Below are 25,424 nucleotides of genomic sequence, written 5' to 3'. Positions count from 1 at the left end.
TTATTATTAATTTTTTTCCAATGCTCAATATTACTTCCTTTTTTAAGGTTTGACACTTGTGCCAGAATATTTTTATTAAATTTAAGAAGTTTCCAATTCAGGATCCTGCAGACCTAACAAAAATTTTAAATAACAATTGTTATGACATAAACCAAGTGGCACAAGTATTGCCCCTGTCGGGAGGAAAAGTGAAAACAATGGAAAAAAAAGTATGGGAAACCTAATGAAGAAAAATTTTAAAATATTCTTCAAAGACAACTTGCATATGCAGAAGGTGTCCTCAGTTAAATATTTATTCTTCTTTTCTTCCAAGAAGCCCAGTTGTCTGTAGCTTCCCAGGATCTGGGCCCTCCAAGGAGATCAGCATGAGATTATTTAGCGTGCTTTGATTCATGTGATTTCTCAAACATGTCTTGATCCTTTTAAGGGCAGAAAACCCCCTTCCCCCTTTCACATTCAGCTGTGCTCACTGGAATCACTAGCCCAACAAGAGCTGGTTTGGTTAAATTTGGAAACTACTCTTAGAGCTCTAATGTCGTTGCCATTTTTAGTAAAATCTGTTTTGGACTGAAGTCTTTGTATGATTGACTTTTGATCATTTTTGACGCAACTGTCCATTCTTGCCTGCTACTTTCATATTTTAAAATTGGAGGGCTACCATATTTGGAGTAAAGATCGAAAAGAATTTCAGCAGACTCACTTGAATCATAAGTTTCAGCATTGAAAACTTTTGAAAAGTTGGAAATAATTGGCATGTCAGGGCATCTTGCATCTAGGTGCTTGACAGCTGTCTCTAGGTATTTATCATATATTGCAGTTTTGAATTACATTACATCACTCTGTGTATAAACAATGCGGAGATCTGACCATTCTTCTGCCAGACAATGATGAAGGCTTTGAAATTAGGGTTCCCAGGAGTGTATTTCAACTCCATGATGGACAATTTTGTGGTGAGCAAAATTGGCTCAATTTCGCTAAGATTGACATCTTGTCTTTGCCAAGCCTTAGATAAGTTGGACAACAAAGGTAATACGTCTGAAAGCATCATCAGAGAGGAAACAAAATTGTACGTTTTAATACATCTGCTTAATCCTTCAGCTGTGATGTCATTTCGTTCAGTGGCCTCAGCTATGACACTCCTCATACACTGTCATAGTGACTGTACTGCAGAGTCATGAGACAGCCATCTAGTGTCACTGGTCATTTTCAGCTCAATCTGGGGAATGTTCAGAATATTTTGGATTTCTGTTAAACCAGCCATCCTAACTGAAGAATTTTGAAAGAAATATAACAGCTGCCTTAAGATGTCGTTCAGTTTTGTTAAATAAGGTACAGCAGCTGCTGCTTGGGCACTTGCAAGGGCCAATCGGTGATTTACACAGTGGCAGTTGACCAAGAATCCAGATGTTTTATCTTTAAGCAGTTTTACCACACCTTTCTGTTATCCCAATCATAACAGCCGCTCCATCTGATCCTAGTCCAACCAGATATAGCAGTTTTCAATCCTAGAGTGTCCATAGTCTCACTCAGTGTGTTGGTTATAGTCTCCATTTTGCCATCAATCATATTGCAGGTTGATATAAAACTAATTCTGACCTCATTAGTGACATGGTAAACATATTTAATGTAAATAATAATTGTTTTACAACTGAGATGTCTGTGGTTTCGTCACACAGAATACTGAAAAATTTTTCAGCGTGTATATTTTTCAGTATGTTAGACTTTATTTCTGATGCTAAGACATCCAGCAGCTCTTACATTATTCTTTCAGAGGTGTAATGTTTATTTTTACCAACATTGAGATGTTGTAAAAAGAAACAACCCATTTCTTTACCGTGTTCCAACAGCTTTTCAAACAACGTTGTATGTGGCAACTCATTCTTTGCCAACCAATACATGGATCTTAAAGCTCCCACAAAGGCATCTCTCTGTAAGTTATTTAACACAGATAGAGATCTTTCAATTTGACCGATTCCAGTTTACTCTAGTACACTCTTTCTTAAAAGGTCAGCAGAAGACTCAATGTGCGTTTTACTTTTTTCATGGTCCAGCAAGCTTTCTTTTCAAATTCTTGTGCATGGCACATTTACCCAAGGTAACCTCCTCCTTGGGGGGTGTTTGTTTGAATATTTCATGCACAATGAGCACCACATATCATTTTCTTTGACCATTAGCCAATCAAAATCTTTAAACCATTGTTTGTTTATGCCAGATCAGTGGTGCTTAGATTTATCAACTGAGTGTGTGCTGAAGAGATTTCCCATGATGGACCAGCTTCTACAACGTCTTTGTCTGAAATTGCCACATCAGGAGTTGACGCCGCACCTTCATTAGTTTGTGGCGTCTCCTTTCTGAAATAACTGAGCAGTGTTGTTTTCTGAACACTTTTATTACTCATGTTGGTAAAACGTTTGGAAAAAATTAAAAGTACCTATGAATAAGACTTTTGAGTGTGAAAGTGGGAGCCTGTTGGATATTCAATGCACACTTGCACTACGACAGGGCAAGATATGGACAATAAAAGGAATAGCAGATGGGTCACTTTAACAAAACCCTCAGCAATTCAGTGACAAACTTTTGCTCAGGACACAGTGTGTGCTACAAGGGTTTCTGCACACTTTTTGCAATATAAACGCAAGTTCAAATATGAGCAAATATAAGAACAGCAGATGGGGTCACTTTAACAAAACTCTCAGTATGAACAAATATAAAAGCGGCAGATGGGGCCACTTTAACAAAACCCTCAGTATGAGCAAATATAAAAACGGTGGAGGGAGTCACTTTAACAGGAACCACAATGAGTGCTACAAGGATTTTTGCACACAGAACACACCTAAGGCTTAAACAACTGTATATATATATTGGTTTTCTATGTACTGAACAAGAAGAGACCAGCTGTACGCTACACAGACTGCACTGACACTGAGAACAGAGACGTCACTTCCTGATGCCCTTTTCCTGATACCTGGCAGGCTGGTTCCATGAGTCTTTTTTTTTATTTTATCAGTCTTCCTCTCACCCGTCCACCTCCCTATACACCTTGCTACTGTATTAAGCTGCTACGCCCCCGCTATTACCATGTACAGCCCCCTCTCGAAAGCCCACCTCCCCATACTCTTTGATTGTGAACTCCACTCCACCTCGTCCCTGCTATTAACTTGTTCAGCATCGAGTGATCGGCAATATCTTGATCTGCACCTCTTCCGCAGAGGCGGCACCCACGGATCCCAATAAGGCTGTGCCAAACTCCAACTTCAATGGAGCCCTGTGGGAGTCTGAGGCACCATTGCAACCCAGGGGGCTGCCATTTAGCAGTCCAGAGAAGATAATGCCCTGTGCAAATTCTCTCCCCCTGTCCTTTGTGGCAAGCAGCTGGGGGTGGCACCCAGCTGGGATGCCCAGAAGGACCGGAGGAGGGATTACGCCTTCTCCAGACCACGAGGGGGCAACCACCTTGGTGGCTTTGGGGACCATGGGAACAGAGCTTAGAAGCTCAATCCTATAGGGGCCTGTGGTCACTGCCAGGGGGCGCCTCAATGCCTGAGGAGCCCTGGCCCTCAGCACTTCTGCCACACCCGGAAATGCTGGGGGAAGAAGAATAGGGACACCCGGAGTGCTTCCGGGTGCACAATCGGTACTTCCGCCACACCAGAAAAGGGCGGCGGAAGCTCATCAGGAGGCACCGGGAGCACGTCCGGGTGTGTATAAAAGGGGTCGCCTCCCTCCATTCAATGGCTTGAGTCGGGAGCGGAGGAAGATGGAGCTCGGGAGGAAAGGAAAAGAGGCGGCCTGAAAAAGGAAAAGGCATTGTTGAGGCATGGACTTTGGGAGAGTTTTGGAGTTGTGTGCACTGTAAATATTGTAAAATATGATTAAACGTGTGTTGGTTGGTGAACCATCGGTGTCCGCCTGTCTGTGTCTGGGCCAGCTTCCACACCTTCCATTGCATAGGCATCGGGGCCAGGTAAGGGCCCTGGCCATCCACCACAATACATAAACCATTAACGTGTATTTCCTTCGGAAAGCATCTTAAAAGGAAATTCCTAATGACAGGATTCTGGCAAAAAGGTGTTCCATTATATTATAATTGGGTTAAACCTGAAAATTTCCTTCCAGTCAATATAATATAGATAACAGGAAAATTAATAAGAAATTATAAAAAAGATAAAGTGAAAAACATCTGTCTAAAACAGAAGCCAACTAGAGTTTCATCAGTGGAGGTAATTTTTCACCAATATGGTCACATTTTAAGAAAATAAAAAGAATAAAACCAATTAATTGATGAGGAGCATATTTATCTCAACATTCAAAAGAATTTTGATAAGATGTCTTTTATTAAACTACACAAGGGATTGTTGCAAAATTGATCTAATTACAAGAAATACTGCATTATGCTAAAATATACATCATCTGAGTCAGATGAACTGCTCTTTTTAATTGATGTGCTGTATAGTTTAGTGATAAAAAATATACTGCAGTTGAACATTTAGCTAGATTATCAGATACCACAGAGTCAGCAAAATCTTTGAGATAGACCAGAACAAAATTTCAACTTAATAATAATAATAATAATAATAATAGTATTAGTTGTAGTAATATTTTTCTAATGGAATACCGTCCTCATATTCAAAGTGCCTATAAAGTACATAAATTAATTACAGATATCAGGATCCCAAATGATTCAGTGCTGCCCACAACCAGACTAGTAGCCCAGGATTTCAGCAAAGTAACTTCAGCTTTGCTTTATTTACCAAGAACATATGATCTTTTTTGAGTGATGAGTCTATTTTCTCCCTTCTGATCTCCTGTGGTGATCAAGTTTATTTAGTTTCTTTCTGACAAATGGTTCATACACCTTGACAATTAAAGATGACTATAAATCCACTGATATTAAGATGGGGAATTTGGAGATTTCTGTTAGCATCATTTGGTCTGTGTGTGTATGCTAAATTTATTGGGGCAGCTTGTCTAGGCCAATCTTTAGGCCATCCATTATACTGAATAATGATTAACCATAAATTCCTTTGAGATTGATTTGCCACCATGCTTGGAAGCCTTATCAATCTTAAGGTGATATGCTACAACTCACATGTATTGTTAAGATAAAACTAGGTCATAATTAGGTTTTATCAGTGTGATGGCTTTGTTCTGACAATTTTGCTTCTGTTAATTTTTGTAAAGAAATAATTATATTTACTTTTTAATTGCTATTTTCTTGATTAGATAACCTTATCCTTTAGATAGTCATGCTTTTCTTAGCAAAATGTATGTAAGTTAATTGCAATTCCTAAATCTCCTGTTAGGTCTATTCCATTTGTTTGTTAAAAGCTTTACATAAATTAGTAAATAACCAGTGATTGCCATGAAAATGTACATGCAATAAAGACCTCTGTGACTGCCTTAGGATTCTATTGTCTTTTCCTCACAGATACTCTGCTTTAGTGATTGTACTTTGAAGAAAAAAGTCTTTGTTATTTTTTCCACATCTAGTACAGTGAAAAGAAAATATTTGCATATTGTTTACAGATTTTGTGCTTATATTCAGGAATCCCAGGGAATGAACTGACTTACTTTTTATTAGACTTGTTATAAAATCATTTTAGTGTTACAGAGATACTGACACTTTTCTGCATTGTAGTACTTGAGAATAACTTGAGAATAACTGACCCATTCCCCAGAAAAAATAATAAACTCAAAAAGAAAAAAAAAATCATATACAAAATAAGAATAAAAATCAGAAAATCGTAAAAGCTGAAAATGACTTACCACAAAGTCCAGCAGTTTTGGTGGCAACTTGGGCAGAGTTCAGCTGTATTGTAAATTCATTATTCTTAGGAGTAAAGGTCAGCACATATCCTGTTTTAAGAATCTTCAGTTCATAAATGAGAGCTCCATAAAGCGCAACTTCTACTCCATGTGAGCGGAATGGGACATTTGTGTTCAGTCCATTTACTGTCACCTAAAATAAGTGCACATTGGTTTCAGTTCAGTGAGGCTTATGAGGGGTTGTGAGATTGCAAACTCACTTGTTTAACTATTCACATAATTTGTCAACTCATAAAAATTTGTTTTTCAAAAACTCTGTTCCTTAAATCTCATTAAAATTATTGGATATTTTGAATTTGTTTGTGTCAAAGGAATACATTTATTAGTAAACCTGCATAAAAGCATTAGTGTGCAAATAAGATATGCATATACATGTATGCAGTGTAAATGAGGGCCGACACTGGATTTTGGACAGCACAAAAATGGGTAGTTTACAGTTTTGAATTTAAAGGTTTACATAGGATATTACATTTACCTTATTTGTTACATTATTTCTTTGACGTCTTGTAAATCACTTTGAGCTACATCCTTTTCTATGAAATAAATGTTGCTGTTGTTGTTATATGAATATCATTTATACTATACAATAAAATGTCAATGAATTTGCAAATTATTTTCTATTTTGAGTGCAGTGTTTCTTTTCACTTTAAGCTTTCTGTATCTGTGAGCATAATGCTAAACTAATCCAATAAACAGGAAAGCAACTAAATTTTCAAATAAAAGAAATACAACACTGTAAGAAGGAAAGTCACAATTAAGCAATTAAGTGATATTACATACTTGAAAATCAATATTATTCCATTTTTCTACTTGTGAACAGGAACTACAATGAACCTGGCTTTACTTTTCGTTGCAGTACTTTTAAACATTCACATTAGTTCTTTGATTTGGTTTTGTTTAGTCCAATACACAATTGATACAAAATGGAATAAGAAATGTTGATAGTGTTGTCCATGACTTCTGAACTTTGAGCCCACCAAAGAACGTTACATAGGTGATTATGATAAAGCCGTACAGCATGTTATTAAACAATGAAAACAAAAAGTAAAAGAATAAGAAGAGTGTAAAAAAGCAACAAATAATGAAAGTAGAAGACCTGTAAATATAGATGGTAGTATTTTATATCATGACACAGAATTCTACCAAGTCATGATGCAGACTCATTTCATCACACTAACATACAGTGATGTAACACTGGCAAAGATTGAAGACTGTCTTTTTCTAGTTTCTTGAAAAAAAAGGTACGGCAACTGGCTGTGCCAGACTTCATGTAAGACTATGAAAGGAAACTAATTCTCCAAATATAGAGAGAGGACTGGCTCTTTGGATTACTGACCTATTGTAGCTATGTCTTATGTGGAAACTTTTATTTATCAGAGCTGCTGGAATAATTCATTTTTGTATTTTTATGACATAATCTTATATTTTTTCATTTTCCTGAGTGCTATTTTGTATTTGATTTTGAGCTGGGGACACTTATGGGTTTTCCATTGTTGATGACCTGCTGGAGTTGGCTTGTTCTTGTTGTACTGTATTTAGAAGTGAGCTTATATTATTCACTGCAGTCAACATGAACAAAATTAATTTCTACTTCTGGCAAATATAAAATAAATCAACCCTTCTGTGCATTTTCAACCAGTCAGATTGACCTTATCTGATGTGTGTCAAGTCAAACATGTTCAGGAACAGCCAATGAATTACTTGATCTTCAAAATGAGAAGCAATGCTCTTCATATTTGTAAGTATACTAGCTGTGTTACCCGGCTTCACCCAGGAAACTTCCTAAGACTAAGGGCCTCAGTTATAGTATAGGATGTAGGCAACCTGATAACCACATCTTTTTTAAGCTTCTCCTAACTTTCCTTCGCCTACTTCACATCTAATTTTCCGCACAGCTTGCCACTTTTTCTCTTTTTATTGTGCATGGGAGCGCCATTTCTCAACACGATTACAGCTGAAGATTGCTCAGTGGTGTATATCTACTTGTGGTGTTTATTCCTCATTTTTTCATGCAGTCACAACTGCAGCAAAACAATGACACACTTCCTAAGAATAAACCACTTACTATAGCATTATCACAGACAAATATTGACAAATAAAAAAGCATGAGTCAGCAAATTTTTGTTTTCTGTAGCATCACCAAATTTCAATCAAATCGGTGAAAATGTTTCTGAGATTTTTAAGTGTTTAGTTTTTATATTGTGGGGGGAATATCTGCTTAATATTGTTATATTGAAATGTCCTTTCTTAGCAGTTACCTGCTGCATTCGATATACAATTTTGCCAAATTATAGCTTTTTAACTGAAAGGAAAATAGTGTTTTTGTTGAAAAGTAACGGAGTCAGTCAGTTAAATTAGCATTACATGTACATATTCTTCTATCAATCCATCATATTTTTTAACCTGTTTAATCCAATAAAGCTCTGTGGTAATTGCTGAACCTAGCAAAGTGTATTATGGCAAATGTGAGAAAGACAGAAAATAATTTTGGACAAAATGCCAGCCGATCGCAGAACATACTTAGGCACATGCCCATACCTTGCCAGATGAGAGTACTCCATCAGCCTGTGTTGTATATTTTTGAAAATTCAGAGAAAACTTAAGTAGTCTGAGAAAACTGACACAAACACAGAATGGGAAAAAGGTCTGAAATTTCGTTTCGTGTTTGATACAGTCCACATAACTCATTTCATGTTGTGGTCTTTGCTTCCATCTAGTGGAAAACTCTACAAATACACTCTAGGCAGCTTTTTTTATCATTGTTTAGCAGTGGTTTTAGATTTCTATGTTGTCAAATGAAACAAAAAGTGTTAAGCTAGACCTTAAAGATAACATCAAAACATCTTGCTTTGCAGTTCTGTTTTTTTTGGCAAATGTAACTTTAGTGTTATACTCATATACTGATTGGGAAATTAAACAGTATGAATGTAAACCCATTTATCACACTATGGATTCAGAACTTTCTTTTAAATCATTCACAGGCAGTTAAAGTTCAGGACACTTTTTCATTAGTCATTCATTCAAACACAGGAAGTCCACAGGGGTGTGTCTTATCACCATTACTGTTTACTCTGTACACAAGTGACCTGAGACAGAACAATGACCACTGCTCCATTATTAAGTATGCGGATGACACTATGATCATAGGATGCATATCTGGGGAGGATGAAAGCCACTATCTAAATCAAGTGGACTGTATGGTAAACTGGTGCAATAAAAACTCTCTCACTCTGAATGTAAAAAACACCAAAGAAATTATATTTCATTTTAAGAGACAGAAATCTGTATGTTCACCTATTGTAGTTCTGGGAGAGGAGGTAGAAATAGTGAATGAATATAAATACTTAGGAGCTTACCTAGATAACAATCTTAACTGGAATACAAATACAAAAAAAATATTTTCTAAATGCAACCAGCGCTTATTTCTCCTCCATAAACTCAAACTATTTAAAGTAGACAAGGACCTCATGTTGTCCTTCTATTGCAGTATGATCCAGTCTGTGATCACTTTCAGTTTCATTGCCTGGTTTTATAGTCTGACAAACCAAAACTCAAAAAAGTTCCAGCAAATTACGAAGTATGCAGCTAAAGTTATTGGGGCTGATGTAGATGATTTGACTACTGTGTGTCAGAGGGCAATGCTAAAGAAACTGGAAATCATCTCAACTGATGACAGACATCCATTACATGTAGAACTAAACTTCAGTAAATCAGGAAGGATAGTTGCTTTGAACACCCACACAAATCGCTCCAGAAACTCCTTTCTTCCTAGTGCCATACGACTTTTCAATAAGAAATATCAGAGATACTTTTTAAGGTTTTGATATATATCCTGTTACCTTTTTTTTTTTTTTTTTTTTTGGTGTAAATATGTTTTATCTAACTGCCTTACCTTAACCTTTCTTATTGTGTAATCTTGTGTAAACATGACTAAATATAGAAACGTAAACCTAAACCTAAACCTAGTGCATAATGTTAAAGTAAAGAGCATTGTGCAAGGAATTAAACACTCTTTGAGAATGTTTGCTCTTTTGTACAAACACTGCACTTTTTTTAAAATCCTTAAATAATCGATTAATCTATACATATTAATAAAAGGCAAAGCCCTCACTGACTCACTGACTGACTGACTGACTGACTGACTGACTGACTGACTCATCACTAATTCTCGAACTTCCCGTGTAGGTGGAAGGCTGAAATTTGGCAGACTCATTCCTTACAGCTTACTTACAAAAGTTAGGCAGGTTTCATTTCGAAATTCTACGCGTAATGGTCATAACTGGAACATGTTTTTTGTCCATATACTCTAATGGAGGAGGCGGAGTCACGTATCGCATCATCACGCCTCCTACGTAATCACGTGAACTAAAAACAAGGAAGAGATTTACAGCACGAGTCAAACGCGGGAACGAAGGTAAATGACGTTAATTTTTGAGTGTCTTTTAATACTGTGTAAGCACACATATTAACACGTGCAATTAAACGTGTGCATTTACGGGGTGATTTCTCAGGCTTAAAAGCTCGCCTTTTATCAAACGCGGGAACAAAGGTAAATGACGTTGTTCACTGTCTTTTAATACTGTGTAACCATACATATTAACACATGTGCAATTAAACGTGTGCATTTACGGGGTGATTTCTCAGGCTTAAAAGCTCGCCTTTTACTAAAAAGGTAAATGCAAAACTATTTTCAATCATTCTATGATCTGCTTCTCACAACTGAAGGCACCATGGCTGATGTTACGTCACTTGCTGTCCAACCATAAGCGTTACGTGGTAGGTAACCAGCCACTCACTTCACTCCCTTACGAGAATCGAACCTCTGAGGTTTTCTTTTGTTCTTAATTAAAATTTAAAAGCAATACTTCACCGCTGCTAAGCCCCTTCTAGAGCTGACGTCCGAGGTTCGATTACCGTAAGCAAGTGCAGTGAGTGTGTAATTACATTCACGGCATTCGTAGTCTGATTCACAATCTGATTGTATGGGTGGTTACCTACCAGGTAATGCTTATAGTTGGCCACCAAGTCAGGTCGAAGTGATCACTCGAGTAAAGGCAGCTTCACAAAAAAACAGATCCTTAACAAACTGTTATTAGTATATTTTCCCTCAATTTAAAAAGTTTTTCTTTTCTTCTTAATAAAAATTTAAAAGCGGTACTTCGCCGGTGCGAAGCGCATGGATTTGACCGACTGACACATACAGACATATTCATGAGTGCAGGTACTTCGGAAAGAAAGCACCGTGTAAACCTAAAGTTTAAATTAAGTTCATAGACCTACAAAAGGTTGCCATTCATTTGAGGCAAGATTGCTTTTCTTCTGTACAACTATATGTTCCATTCTCAAGAGTGTGCTTGCACGGCTTCGGATATATATATATATATATATATATATATATATATATATATATATATATATATATATATATATATATATATATATATATATGTATGAATGTCTATATATAAATATGTAAGCTTATAAGTACTGCCTTACTTCTCTTTAAGAAAGGAAGATGTAATGATACTTGATTTAAACGATTCCATGTCTTCCTGGGTTTGCTTAGCTTATTGTCAATATCTTTACACGTTTTTTTAAGACTTATTGACTGAAACAGGCTTTCACGAAAAAAGTTAGGGCTTTGCTACAGGATACACCCTCCACAAGTTAAGCAAGTAAAAATGAAATATATATTTCTGTTTTATTTAAACCTTTTAAGTTCGTATGCATAGCCCCATTTGGCTGTTTAATTTTTTTTTTTCTTTCTTCAGTAATATTTAATCTCCTTAAAGAAAAAGAACATATCCATTTTACTTTTTTTGTATCTCTTTAGTAATATTTTAGTGTAAAAGGATAACCAGTATTTAAACCTTTTATGTTACTTTATACATTTATTTTACACAATGTTGAAAAATTAATAAGAAAGCTACATATTTTGGCAGCTGCTGCTTTAATTTTCAATGAAATGAAAAAAGCTCTCCAAGAGAAAACGTCAATGAAGAAGAAACAGTTTGCACTATCTAAAAATGAGAAACCCTCATTTATAAAAGTTTGCTGCAGATGACTTAACTGAAAATAAATGAATAGTTCCTATGTGTATAATACATATTTATCTATTTTACTTATGCCTTTATTCCAGCAACTTACAACATCTGAGGTACAAAATGTGAATGTATGTATGTATATATGTATGTCTATATTTATATATATATATATATGTAGATATGTAAATTTGTATATGTATATATACGTATGTATATGTAGATATGTGTATATGTAGATATGTATATATATGTATATATGTTTATGTATATATATAGTTACATAACCTCTTTAACACACTACTTCTCCGCTGCGAAGCGTGGGTATTTTGCTATATGTAGATATCTGTATATGTAGATATGTATATATATGTATATATGTATATGTATATATATATGTTTACATAACCTCTTTAACACACTACTTCTCCGCTGCGAAGCGCGGGTATTTTGCTATATATATATATATATATATATATATATATATATATATGACAGCAACACTCATAACAATGACAACACAATTACATATATATATATATGTACATATGTATATATATATGTGTCAATCTTTCTATGTATGTATGTCTAGATATATATATATATATATATATATATATATATATATATATATATATATATATATATATATATGTACATATGAATATATATGTGTATATATATCTATATATATATGTTTATGTGTGTGTGTGTGTGTGTATATTATATATATAAAAGACAGCAACACTCATAACAATGACAACACAATTACATTCACAATCATGTTACGTTATTTTTAAAATGTTTCCTTTTTTTTTTCATAACCTCTTTAACACACTACTTCTCCGCTGCGAAGCGCGGGTATTTTGCTATTCAAATAATAATTAAAAACCAACCTATTGATTAGTTGGTTTCTTTCAAACTCACTGGTGCTGGAATACACAATGAGCAGTTAAATAAGGTTAGATAGATTCTTAACCACTTTTAATTATTGACTTTAGACCCTAGACATTTATTTTCTCTTGAATGTCTATAGGCCAAAATATATTATTCCTCACCAAATGTATGCCTTTACATTTATTATTAGTATCCAGGGACTTTAACAGCATAATTTATAAAATTGTCTGCTAATACATGAGGAAGCCTTTCAGGAAAAAAAGATTGATTCAGATACATTGGTTTGAATATACACTGTAAACTGGTTTGAACACATCTGTTCACATATACACATTGGTTCGAATACATTGATTTAGATATATATACATTGGTTTGAATACATCTGTTCAGATATATATCTGTATATTGGTTGAGCTATATATATATATATATATATATATATATATGGTACAGTATATATTCATTGTGTAGGTCCATTCTGAGATATATATATATATATATATATATATATATATATATATATATATATATTGTGAGATATGGCCGGCCAATACCCCCAGGCCGCTAGATGGAGTCCTCCTTGCAACGTGGATATGCCCCGAATTCCAGCAGGGCATCATGGACTATGGAGTTTTAATACACAGCCTTGCTGGATAACATCGGGGCTGCCAGGAGTCGCTGCAGGGAGGCCCAGAGATTTATATTTTCCATATAGCCCGGAAGTATTTCCAACTCACAGAAACGGAAGAAATGATATACTTCCGGGCTGAAGAAAAAGAGAAGTTTTTGCCTGACCCGGAAGGGATAGAACGTCACATGGACTGAGGGACAATCACTTCCGGGTCATGGACTATAAAAGGACCATGGGAAATCCCACACAGTGAGCTGAGCTGGGTGGAAGGATGGCAACGCGTCTGGGAGAGGAGGATTGGTTTATTGTATTGATTATTGATTTATTGTATGTGTAGTGAGGAGTGGAGGGTGCTTTGTGCACAGTATTATTATATAATAAATAATAATTGGAGTTTTACCCGGTGTTTGGAGTGGTACCTGAGGGTTCAAGGGAGCTCTAGCGCCCCCTACTGTTACTATATATATATATATATATATATATATATATATATATATATATATATATATATATATATATATATATATATATATTGTAGCAGTTGAAGCGTGGAGCCACCTCTAACACCCTCAGGTACCACTCTTGAGACCAGGTGAAAGTATAATAATAATTATTTTTATTATACAGTAGTGCACCAAGCACTCTCCTCACCACACTCATATAAATCACAATTCTCTCTCTATAATAACAATCCTCCACTCCCAGACACTTAGCCCACCTTCCTCCCAGCTCAGCTCAAATGTCTGGGCTCACCCAGAGTCCTTTTATAGCCCCTGACCCGGAAGTGGCTCCAAGCCAAACCCACAAGTCCGTTTTCCTTCCGGGTCAGGGCAAACAATCCTTTTCTTCATCCCGGGAGCACGTCGTTCCTTCTGGACACGTGATGCTGACGCACTCCCGGGTTATAGGGCACACAAGAGCCCACTAGCCCCCCTACAGCGACTCCTTGCGGCCCCCAAGGTATCCAGCAGGGCTGTGTAACGACACTACAAAGTCCATGAGGCCCTGCTGGAACTCGGGGCACGAATATGCTGTCCGGAGGGCTCCTCCTAGCGGCCTGGGGGTGGCGACCGGAGTCCGTAGCCGGTCGTCTGTCACAATATATATATATATATATATTTATATATATATATATATATATACATACTAGGGGGCTCCGCCCCTGCTCGCTTCACTCACCAACCCCCGTGTCAGGTTAATCGGATATATAATTTTAAAAGCTTGTTTTTTTCTTTGGAATTGTTTCAGTTTCATTATTTGCACTTTTATTTTAAAGCTTCAGTAAAAACAATATTTGGAATTACCTTTTCTTCAAGATCACATTGAATTTTGATTCCGTGTTTGGAGTTACATCGTGACAACGCAAAGTATAACTGCCAGTGAGTGAATATTTTTTCTTTTTCTCTAATAAATAATCCGACTTTTTTGAATGTTTGTCCCTGTGATGTGTTAATTGTCATAGCAAAAGCTATTCTCACGGTAAACTGTAAACATTTTAATGCGAATGGCATATCAAGGTCTCCTTTGGTGTCTAATGTTATTTGCGGATTATACTGTATGCTACATTGCCTTTCTTTTCATCTGTTAAAATTTGCATCGCCTCTATGTGATCATAAATATACACCTGACCGAATTGTGGTTTCTTCGAAATTAAACTTGTCATTGCTTTAATTGTTGCGGGACCACAGATTCTCATAGAGTATGGTCCATTATTGTGTAAATCTACATTTTAAGCATTGAATGATGTGAAGGCAAAAAGATTATTGTAGACTCATATATTTTGCCTGTAGTGTTTGTGGATTCTGTGGTGGGCTGGCTCCCAGGCCGGGGCTTGTTCCTGACTTGTGCCCTGCACTGGCTGGGATTAGCTCCAGCAGACCCCCGTGACCCTGTATTCGGATATAGCAGATTGTGAAATGACTGACTGACTGACTGACTGTTTGTGGATTTCACTTTCCCCAAACATCAAATCTTTTAATTCTTGCGGATACGCCTCCTCATTGTGTAGAAACACTACTTTTCCCTGATGGCAACACAAATTAGATGACCTACAAGTCTCTTACTTAAACTTCAAAGCCATATTTCCATATTTGATCTCTATTCGCCTTTCCGTTATTTCACTGAGTAATAATTTCTCTTTGTTAGCGGTAATGCAATCTTTACTATCTTTTTTTTGGTACTTTTGAATTTTTCTGCTTTTATATTCGGTAACTTGCTCTGCATGTGTATCGTGCCTACTTTTTTTTTGTGTCTTTTGAATTCCACTGTTTTCATTATCTCTAACAAGCTCTGCATGTGTTTTGCCCCCTCGTTTTTGAACCTCTTTATGACGTTTCACTCTTTGTCTTTTATTTCTGACCTCGCTTTGTCCTGCTATTTTTTCAATTACACCTGGTCTGTGATGATTATTTTCCCTTTTTTCGATTAATAATTTCCATTTGTTTGCGCTAATGTGATCTCTACTATCTTTTTTTTTGATACTTTAGAATTTTACTGCCTTCGTATTCTTTACCTTTCTCTGCATGTGTATCACGCTGTAATAAGGAGACAAACGTATAAAGGTTTGGGTTTTCCGGCCCCGTATACTGTACAGAAATTGCAACAAACAAAAAATTCAGTCAATGACTTGCAGTCATTACAAAAAACACCCCTCGTAGTGGATAGAGGGAACTTAAATAAGGAGGGAATGGAAACTGATGACTGGAATGCTGGGAGGAACCGAAGTGTATTATGGGAGTCGTGACGTCATCAAGGTGAGACCAGAGGAAGGGATGGAATGCGGAAGTGGCAGCACGTGGTTTAGTGAGTCTGGGGAAAGTTATGGCGGCGTTGTTTCTGTCTTTCTGTGGGAACAAGAGAAAGAAAGGTTAGTACCCTGCCTTAATCCCCTGGCACGATGTGTTACGCTACTCGTTGGGTCTTTTCGCGGCTCCCCAAGCGCGCGTGCGTGACACACGCCTTCTTTTTTTTTTTTTTGAGCCTTTCATAATCTCTTATCTGCATTTTTTTCTCTCCAATGCTTTTGGGTCTCTTTTCTCTGTGCTGCTCTTTCTTCTTCGCTTAGTCATTGATGTTTCATCTAGAATGTATTGTCTAGAATGTATTGTCTTTATACGCTTTATATGAGCTGAGAGCAGAGGATCTGTGTCTGTTAAAAGCCTTTACACGACTGAGAGTTTTGATGACCCTGGTCTTATTTGAAAATGGTTGTAAGTAGTGTGTGACTCGCAAGAATTTCATGTTCCACATCTCCGCGAGACGGTCCTAGGACAACCTCTTGGCACCAAGTCTCATGTTTAAGGTCCCTGCAAGATGCTCCATAGCCAATCTCTTTCGTCTTGCAGGTCTTTTAAGTGTCTTCCGAGAAGATCACGTCTCGTCTCCCTGGTCTCCCTTCCAAGATTATTTTTTATAATAGATATATATACAGTGTATATATATATATATATATATATATATATATATATATATATATATATATATATATATATATATACTAGGCAGCTTTGCCCCCTGCTTGCTTCGCCAAAATTTGCACCAGGTGTTACAGACTCAAATCAAATGTATATTTTTATTATAGTAATAATAATAGCAGCTCACTACTCAAAACACGGAGAACCCAGACTTGAACCTATAACCTTTTGGTTATTATGCAGCAGTTCTTACCTCTGCACCATCTTTGAAGACATACCAACTTTCTGTCGATTGACATTGGGATTCTAGTGTAAAAAGGATTACTCTTGGCAAATTAATTTAACCAAACAGAGAAAAACTGATATTTTAGTCTTGAGTTGTTACCTTCATTTTATCATTCAGTACAGTGTTAATCCCATCATGTATGACCTCAATGGATTTCATGCAGCTCTGTTCTGAAGATGTTGCACATGGCTGGCTGTGTAAGATTATGTCAACATCATGTGTTTTATCCATAAGTAAAGTATAGGAGCAGAAACCAGTCAACTTGAAAGCATGTCCATCAAAGGTAACAATATGATTAGTCGAACTTCCCATACAGAAACCTGTTTAGAAAAGAAAGGTAAATTAATTAGTAACTAACACATTAAGAAGACAATACAGAAAATACACAGGAGCAAAGAAATTAGAAATTCTAATACAGTTTGAGTTGTCAAACTAGTCATTAATTTTCTTTCTCTCTCTCTCTCTATACATACATACACTAGCCATCCCCCATGGCTCCGCACATGTAGTAGTGAAACAGGACAAACTTTATAAATCAATAAACAAACAGGTATCACTAATTAAGCGGAGGCAAGGTACACTCCAAATGTGGCGACAGGTAGACCGACTCGAATGGAGGCTGGTGAGGAGAGCCTTAACTGGCTCCCTGCTCCTGACGTCAAAAGTACAGAAAGGAGGTCAAAACCAGAATACCTTACTCTAGAGCCTACTTGAAAATAAAGATAAAGAGTTCTTTTCATCTATGAAGGGATAACCTCCCAGCACAGTTACATGATCATTACCAGAAGTGTTGCGTAAATCAGGAAACCCAAGACAGATATCAAATATGAGTTTTTTAGTTCAATTTACAATGCAAACCCAACATTAAAATATGATTATACTGTTACTGTACATGAGAAAAATGTGTGTGTATACTACAAATCTGAATTATTTTATAATACCATATTTTTATGCAGTGAGTATTTGTTGTTACTTCATTTTAAATTGGAACTGGCAGAAGTTCAGCAATCTCCACATCTTTCTGCTGAGACCACCACGCCAGAGCTGCTTTGTATAGTTATATCAGTATACTGAGAAAAAACATACAGGCAGTGATATTTACTTGTCTTATTTTCCTTCCACAGTTGGTATGACTAGCTGAAGTGGTCTCTAGAAAGCACTGCTCCTTAAAAAAATTTTCTGAGAACTTTTATTTGGAAGGATGACCACAAAAAAAAAGAAAGCCATTACAATTCTTGGTAAATCTATTTAAGAATTCTTACTTGAAGCATTTACACATTATTAAACTATTTAGGGAACAGAATATGACTCTGTGTCTGTGATACATTTTTAACATGTGAAACACATGTTGTGCAGGGCAAAATGCACTTAGATGTGTGGCTCAGGTTTAGTTTTGTCAAGATCTGTTGAACAATTCCGCAGTCAAAAAAATACCAACCTGTAAAATAAGGTACACTGGAAATTAAAGGTGACAGCTTCCATCATAACATTCTTGTACTATTTTTTTACATTAAAATAACAACTTGAATGACTGTATCAAATGCTATTCACCAAGTATATTAATAGAAAAAAATGAAGTAACTGAAAACAGCTTACAAGGACAAGACCATCGGCAGCCGCATGTCTCTTCAACCTTGACAGCAGGTAAGTTGTTTCTGCAAACAGGCTTTTGCATCTTTTCACAGTTAATTTTGTGTGTCTGCATTACCAAGGCACCACTGGGGTGACAAATCACAGAGTAGCATTTATCAGCCATTTTCCAGGACTCTCCAGGCTAGTCAAAAAAGAACATTTTTGTAAAAAGGGTCCTTATAATGTATTTATATAAATGTGCCTGCAATGAATTTCAGATGTTTTCTAGGATATTTATTCATACAAAGTCAAATAATTTCAAAACAAGGTACTGTATACTATATAACTATATCTGTAATTTAATTTGAAGAGTTTAGAAAAAGAGGTTTTATTTGAGGCAGTTTTGAAAGGCATTGAATCCATTAATATACAGTAAGTTATCATACTCATTTATATCACAATCTTTAATTTCCAATATGTTTACTTATTTTGTATAACATTTTTCCAATAAAAGACCAATAGCTTCTAAAAGGTGTCTACTATAATTATACAAAGGAAGGGTTCACTGGCAAATATTGTAAATAAAACATACAATCTATGAAAATGAACTACCACAAATGTATGTTGTAATCAGGATGTACTTCCCAACTGAAACACAACCCAATCCAAAATTTTTGTTACCTGAACAACCTCTCTAAAAACTTAAGCATTTTTTTTAAAATAACATTTTCTATTACAAGCACTATATTTTACCTTTCGCTCATTCCCTTCATCATCTACACACACTCCAGGAGGACCAGCTGCAGGAAAAAAAAAAGTTAATACTTCTGTGAAAACTAAATTATTATATTTGTAAATGCTTTTTTATGTAGGCACTTAACATTCTTCATTGAACTACAAAAGACTTTAAATGATATATACTACTGCTGTATTATATTGAATTAAACCTCAAGACAGTTCGGTGTTTGAATTATTTTAAGTCAAATAAATAAAAATCATTTGGCATTTTGACTTACCATAATACAATCATAATCTTTCAAAAGTGAATCAAGCAGCATATCTTATGTAAGACAGAGATTTCCAGATAAGGAAGTATATTTAATAAGTGTGAATTTGAACATTTTCAAATGACATTACACAGTGGTATGAGATTTAGCATGTCATATTTTGCTAGAGCCTGTGTTCTAATTTTTTTTGTGTTTTTCTTACAAATTCTTAAGACATGCTACAAAAACTTTGAAAAATCAAAACAATTTACAGTTTAATTTTCATATTAAAACTTATAATAAATTTCAGGGGCAAAAAAGTAAATACATTAATATATCTGAAGGCCAATAGCAAATACTGTAGAGTGTGACTAAGATTAGTTGTCTGGAATAAGCATCCATTTCCAACTGGATGCTACTTTAAAGGGGGAACTTCCACCAAATAATGGTTGTTCAAAGGCAATTGGTTGTCATGAGAGGACTGTTTTGCATTAAATGTGGCCTATTTTTATCAAGTGAGGCTTACCAGGATTACAATGACCCAAACAAATAACAGGCCACACAATCATAGAAATCTCAACAGAGAGATTTTAGCAAAAACATGCTTGACATTGAGTTAGTCAATATTGGAGTCACTTGGGGATCTATCCTTGGAGCAACATGCATTCTAATTTATTGTAATGAGATACTGTAGTTTGCGATATAGATGGTAAACTTCTGAAATTTACAAATGACACTAAGATAGGAGTGATAGAAATTATTGAGGAAACAGCTAAAGAAATTCAATACAGTGAAACATCAAAACCAGTCAAACACCTGAAAACTGCACTTTAAACCAGACAAAAGGCAAAGTGCAATATTTATGCAAAATTAGAATTATAAATATAACATGAGTGATACTGATCTAGTGGATTTTGAATATATATAATTAAATTTGATATATAAGTGTATATATGCAGTATGTATTATATATTATGGGGTGCCAAAAAAGCCAACATACAGTATTGAATTTCTGATCATACAAGGTCAGTACTGAATATATAAAGTCAATTACAAATGAATATTTAAACTCACTATCTTAATGTATAAAGTAAAATTTTGTTTCTATAAAGTTGGCATCTGAATATATGTTAACTTTCTTTAGATAACATGAAATATGGTTTATATAAAGTCAGAGTCTAATTTACCCAAGGCCAACCTGATCAGTTCAAAGTACAGTGAAGAACTTTATTTTATGCAAGTTTGAAATTTTCTGTTTTTAAAGTGGCTCAAATACCCACAAGAATATTTTAGTTTAAACAATATAGTATGATTTGTGCTCTTACCTCCTAGCAAAACCAAACCATTCTTAGATTTATGTATTTGGCTTTAATTGTACTATTTAATACTGTTATGTAAATGTGTGTGCCATAATGTACTGAAAGTTTGTTAATGATTTTGAAAACAAAATTTCTTTAATAACAGGTTTGTAAGGCAGGTGTCTATCTTGGCAGTTTTAAGGTAAAAGTAGGAACCAAGGTATACACCTACGGCTATATTGACTTTGGGTTGAATTTAGACTCCAAATCAGCCTAACCTGTATATCTACGTATATCTATATACATATATGTGTGTGTGCAGATAATGGGGAGAAAATGCATATTCTATACAAACAGTGAGAGGCGTGGGATTTGAAACCAGGATTCTGGCACAGTGCGGCAGCACTGCTGAGTACTGCACCGCACATACTACAATATGTTTGCCAATCAGTTCATTTAGTTCAGTTTATTTTTGTATAGCGCTTATTACTGACTGAAGGCTGGGAGTAGTTTAACAAAAGTCACAGGTGAAATGCAGCTAATGGACTTTTTATTCTTGTAGGTATTTTTAAACATACCATATGTGACCTTAATTTTCAACTTTGAACTTAAACATAGATAATATGCTAAATGTATATTTAATGTCCACCTAATATAGACTGTTATATGTTACCTTCATTCTTGCTATTTTTTAATGCTGACTGTGTCATCCATCCATTAATTTTCCAAATCTTGAAAGTATATTTTTTTAGGGAAATTTAAATGTCAGTTATTTCATACAAATAGTTTTCAATTTTGTTTATTACAGAGATACACAAGTTAAGCCTGTAGCACACATAATACAGGCTGATTCTAGAGTTGTGTATTGCACAACTAATTCCATAAAGTTACTCAGGACAGTGGACGTGGATCTGAAGTGGTGTAGGGGTTACTTTGAAAAAACTACTGTTTCTTCCAGAATGTTGTTGTGTATTTATTACTGAATACTCGCTAACTGTGGTGAGCTCATTGGTGGCAGAAGCCAAGCTGATTTAATGCAAATTATTTTTTCCACACTGACATTCACTTCCATGCCTGCACATGTGCAATGCATTCACTTGTACACAGCTCAGTCTAAATGAGTATGTATGTTGAGGCAAGATGCAATGTAAATAATGCACACCAAGCAAACAAAATCTATGAAGTATCTGATTGATATGGAAGTACCAGACATGCTTATAATAATAATAATAAATTTTATTTATATTGCACTTTATATTTTAGCAATCCCAAAGTGCTACAGAGTAAAAATAGAATAATAAAATAAAAAAGAACAGAAGAGTCTATAAAATACTTTAACAAAATGACTTTCTAAAAAGATGAGTTTTTAGGTTTCGCTTAAAGGCCTCAGTCGACTGTGGGGCTCTCAGGTAATCAGGGAGGGCATTCCACAGCCTCGGCGCCACCGATGAAAACGCCCTGTCACCCATGCTGCTGAGCTTAGTTCTGGGGACTTGAAGAGTGTTAGTGAGTACAGAGCGGAGGGAACGTAAGGAGTTATGGGGGGTAAGGAGTTCCTGTAGATAAAGAGGGGCATGTCCATAAATGCACTGATGGGTAAGAAGGGAGACCTTGTACTCTATTCTGAATGAAACAGGGAGCCAGTGAAGGGTTTTCAGGATTGGGGTGATGTGATCATACTTTCACACCCTCATCAGGATCCTGGCAGCGCTGTTCTGAATATACTGGAGTCTCTGGATACTCTTGCCAGGAATCCCAATGAGGAGTGCATTACAGTAATCCAGCCTGGAAGAGACAAAGGCATGGACGAACTTCTCTGCATCTGCCAGGGTGAGTAATGGGCGGAGTTTGGCGATGTTCTTGAGATGGTAAAAAGATGACTTACAGAGATATTTGATGTGGGTGTCAAAAGTAAGTTGGGAGTCCATTCTAACACCCAAATTAGTAACAGATGTGGAAAGAGGAATATTTTGGCCAGAGAAAGTAATACTGGTGATGGTAGAAGAGCGAAGATGATGTGATGTACCAACTAAGATGGCTTCTGTTTTGGATCTGTTCAACTGAAGAAAATTGAGCCTCATCCATGCCTCTATCTCCTCCAGGCAGGTAGACAATGTAGATGTTGGCAGAGGAGCAGTAGAGGAGGTGGGAGTAGTCCTGAGGTAAAGCTGAGTGTCATCGGCATAGCAATGGAACGATAAACCATGTCTGCCAATGACAGTTCCAAGGGGGAGCATGTAGATAGTAAAAAGGATAGGGCCCAGCACAGAGCCCTGTGGAACACCACAGGCGACGTTGTGGGTGTGGGACTTTGCGCTGCCAAGGGCGACATGCTCAGTTCTGCCAGTCAGGTATGATGTAAACCAATTTAGAACAATTCCTGAGAGTCCAATAGTGTATTGCAGGCGGTGAAGAAGGATGTTATGGTCTATTGTGTCAAAAGCAGCTGTCAGGTCAAGGAGGATAAGTAGTGAAGGTGAACCAGTATCTGCCGTCATCAGAAGATCATTGGTGACCCTGACCAGGGCTGTTTCGGTGCTATGGCCAGGGCGAAAACCAGACTGAAACTTTTCAAACAGATTGTTCAGTTTGAGATGATCGTGAAGTTGTGCTGCAACTATTTTTTCCAGAACTTTGGAGAGAAATGGAATATTGGAGATGGGCCTATAATTGGAGAGAACTTCAGGATCCAAGGTGGATTTTTTTAGTAGAGGTCTGATGACAGCAGTTTTTAGTGCAGAAGGAATATGGCCAGCCAGGAGGGACTGATTTATTATCCTGGTGATAAGTGGAGAGATGGCAGAAATGTTGGCCCTCAGCAAGGGTGAGGGGAAAGGGTCCAGGGAACTAGTAGACGGTTTCATTTTCCTGATGACATCCTCCACCTCTTCCCGTGTGGCAACAGAGAAAGAGCAAAGAGGATGGACGGTCTCAGACAATGAGTCAACAGTTGGGAAGGGCAAGATATCCTTGGTAGAGAGGTGTAAACGGATATTATCAACTTTTTGTTTAAAAAAGTTGATATACATGTTGCATCTGTCATCAGTGGTCTCAGAATGGGCAGGTAAAGGAGGTTTGACAAGATGATTTATGGTTGAAAAAAGTATTAGCTTAGTATTGATCCAGAAAAATTCTCACATCAAATGACTCAATGGCTATCTCTAGATCAGGCAGGGGTCCTCAACTCTGGTCCTGGAGGGCACCAGCGGCTGCAGGTTGTCATTCTAACCCTTTTTTTAATTAGTGACCTGTTTTTGCTCCTAATTAACTTCTTTTGAATTAATTTTAATTGACTTGTTTTTTTATGATTTGTTCCCCTGAATGTCTTCATTGTTCCTCTGAATTGCTTCATTTCCTTCCTTAAATGGCACCCAAACAGAAAAGTAACTGATGTAATGTAAATGTAATGTGAAGTGTGTGAGCCAACAGAAGACCAACTAAGTCAGGGCTTCAAACTCTAACCAGCTGCTTAATTAGGCGCGAGTATTGTTACTCATTAAACCCATTCTTTAATTCCATGGCTTGTTGCTGCTCTCATTGTGCAATAGCAGACATTTCTGAAATTGTTGATTTGCTCTTTTCTGTTAAAGTATATTGGGCACCTGAGCAGACCTTCATCCAAATTTATTTCCAGATACTATATGATGAACACAGTTTGCTGGTCATGTTTTGGCTCATTTTGTATCTCATTATTGTTTGGCTGCTAATTAAGGAAATAAGAAACAAGGGGTCTGATTTTTGAATCTTCAAGAGCAAGTCAATTAAAATGAATTTACAAGAAGTTAATTAGCCGCAAAAACAGGTCACTGATTAAGAAAAGGGTTAGAATGAAAACCTGCAGCCTCTGGGGCCCTCCAGGACCGGAGTTGGGGACCGCTGCTCTACAGAGCACAACTATGTATGAAATATCTGATTGATATTGAGGTGCCAGATGTACTTACCTACCTACCCAGTAAAACTGTTGCATAAAGGAATAAATAAGAAAGATTGGCCATGTTAATATGCATTTCTTCAAGCATATTGTACTTCTGCTATAGCAGCATCTCACAATTTATTCAGTAGCAATATCTTCTGTTGCTAGTGCTTTACTGCTGCACATTTGCTGGAACTATTACTGTATGTTTGCCATAGGGCAAGAGTTCAAATCATGATGCATGTAAACAAGTTATGCAGAACCATTGACAGTGGCATGAGGCCTAGGGGAATGAATTGTTCATGGAAGTTGTTCCTGTATATCAGGTGACACAATATCATATAGCAATTAGCCTGTGCAAACACACAAATCATGACAATGTTAAGAATTAAACCTGATTTGCTGAAGCTGTGAGGAACACTAGCCACAGCATAACACTAGGTTTAACAATATTATTTTATAGGATTAAAACTAAATGTTTTAATTGTTTAAATGTTATAGATGTTTCTGGATTGCCTACAGCACTCTTCATAGAACTTATGTTTGCTTGGGTTTGTGTGT

At 36.3% G+C, this 25,424-nt stretch overlaps 1 protein-coding gene across 1 annotated transcript in view; it reads right to left on the bottom strand.

The window, feature by feature from the left end:
* Positions 1–25,424, bottom strand: part of vwf (von Willebrand factor) — a 227,436-nt gene that overhangs the window by 61,823 nt on the left and 140,189 nt on the right. Inside the window, exons 33-36 of the mRNA XM_028808181.2 lie at positions 19,420–19,466; positions 18,691–18,868; positions 17,194–17,414; positions 5,767–5,959 (exon numbers count right to left, since the gene is read on the bottom strand). Of these exons, the coding sequence (XP_028664014.2) occupies positions 5,767–5,959; positions 17,194–17,414; positions 18,691–18,868; positions 19,420–19,466 (639 nt within the window). The remainder of the gene's footprint in view (positions 1–5,766; positions 5,960–17,193; positions 17,415–18,690; positions 18,869–19,419; positions 19,467–25,424) is intronic.

This window comes from Erpetoichthys calabaricus, chromosome 1 (assembly GCF_900747795.2).
Source record: "Erpetoichthys calabaricus chromosome 1, fErpCal1.3, whole genome shotgun sequence".
In the NCBI taxonomy this organism is placed as follows: domain Eukaryota; kingdom Metazoa; phylum Chordata; class Cladistia; order Polypteriformes; family Polypteridae; genus Erpetoichthys; species Erpetoichthys calabaricus.
The sequence above is the reverse complement of the archived record's forward strand: the minus strand, read 5'-3'. Positions and strand labels throughout refer to the sequence as shown.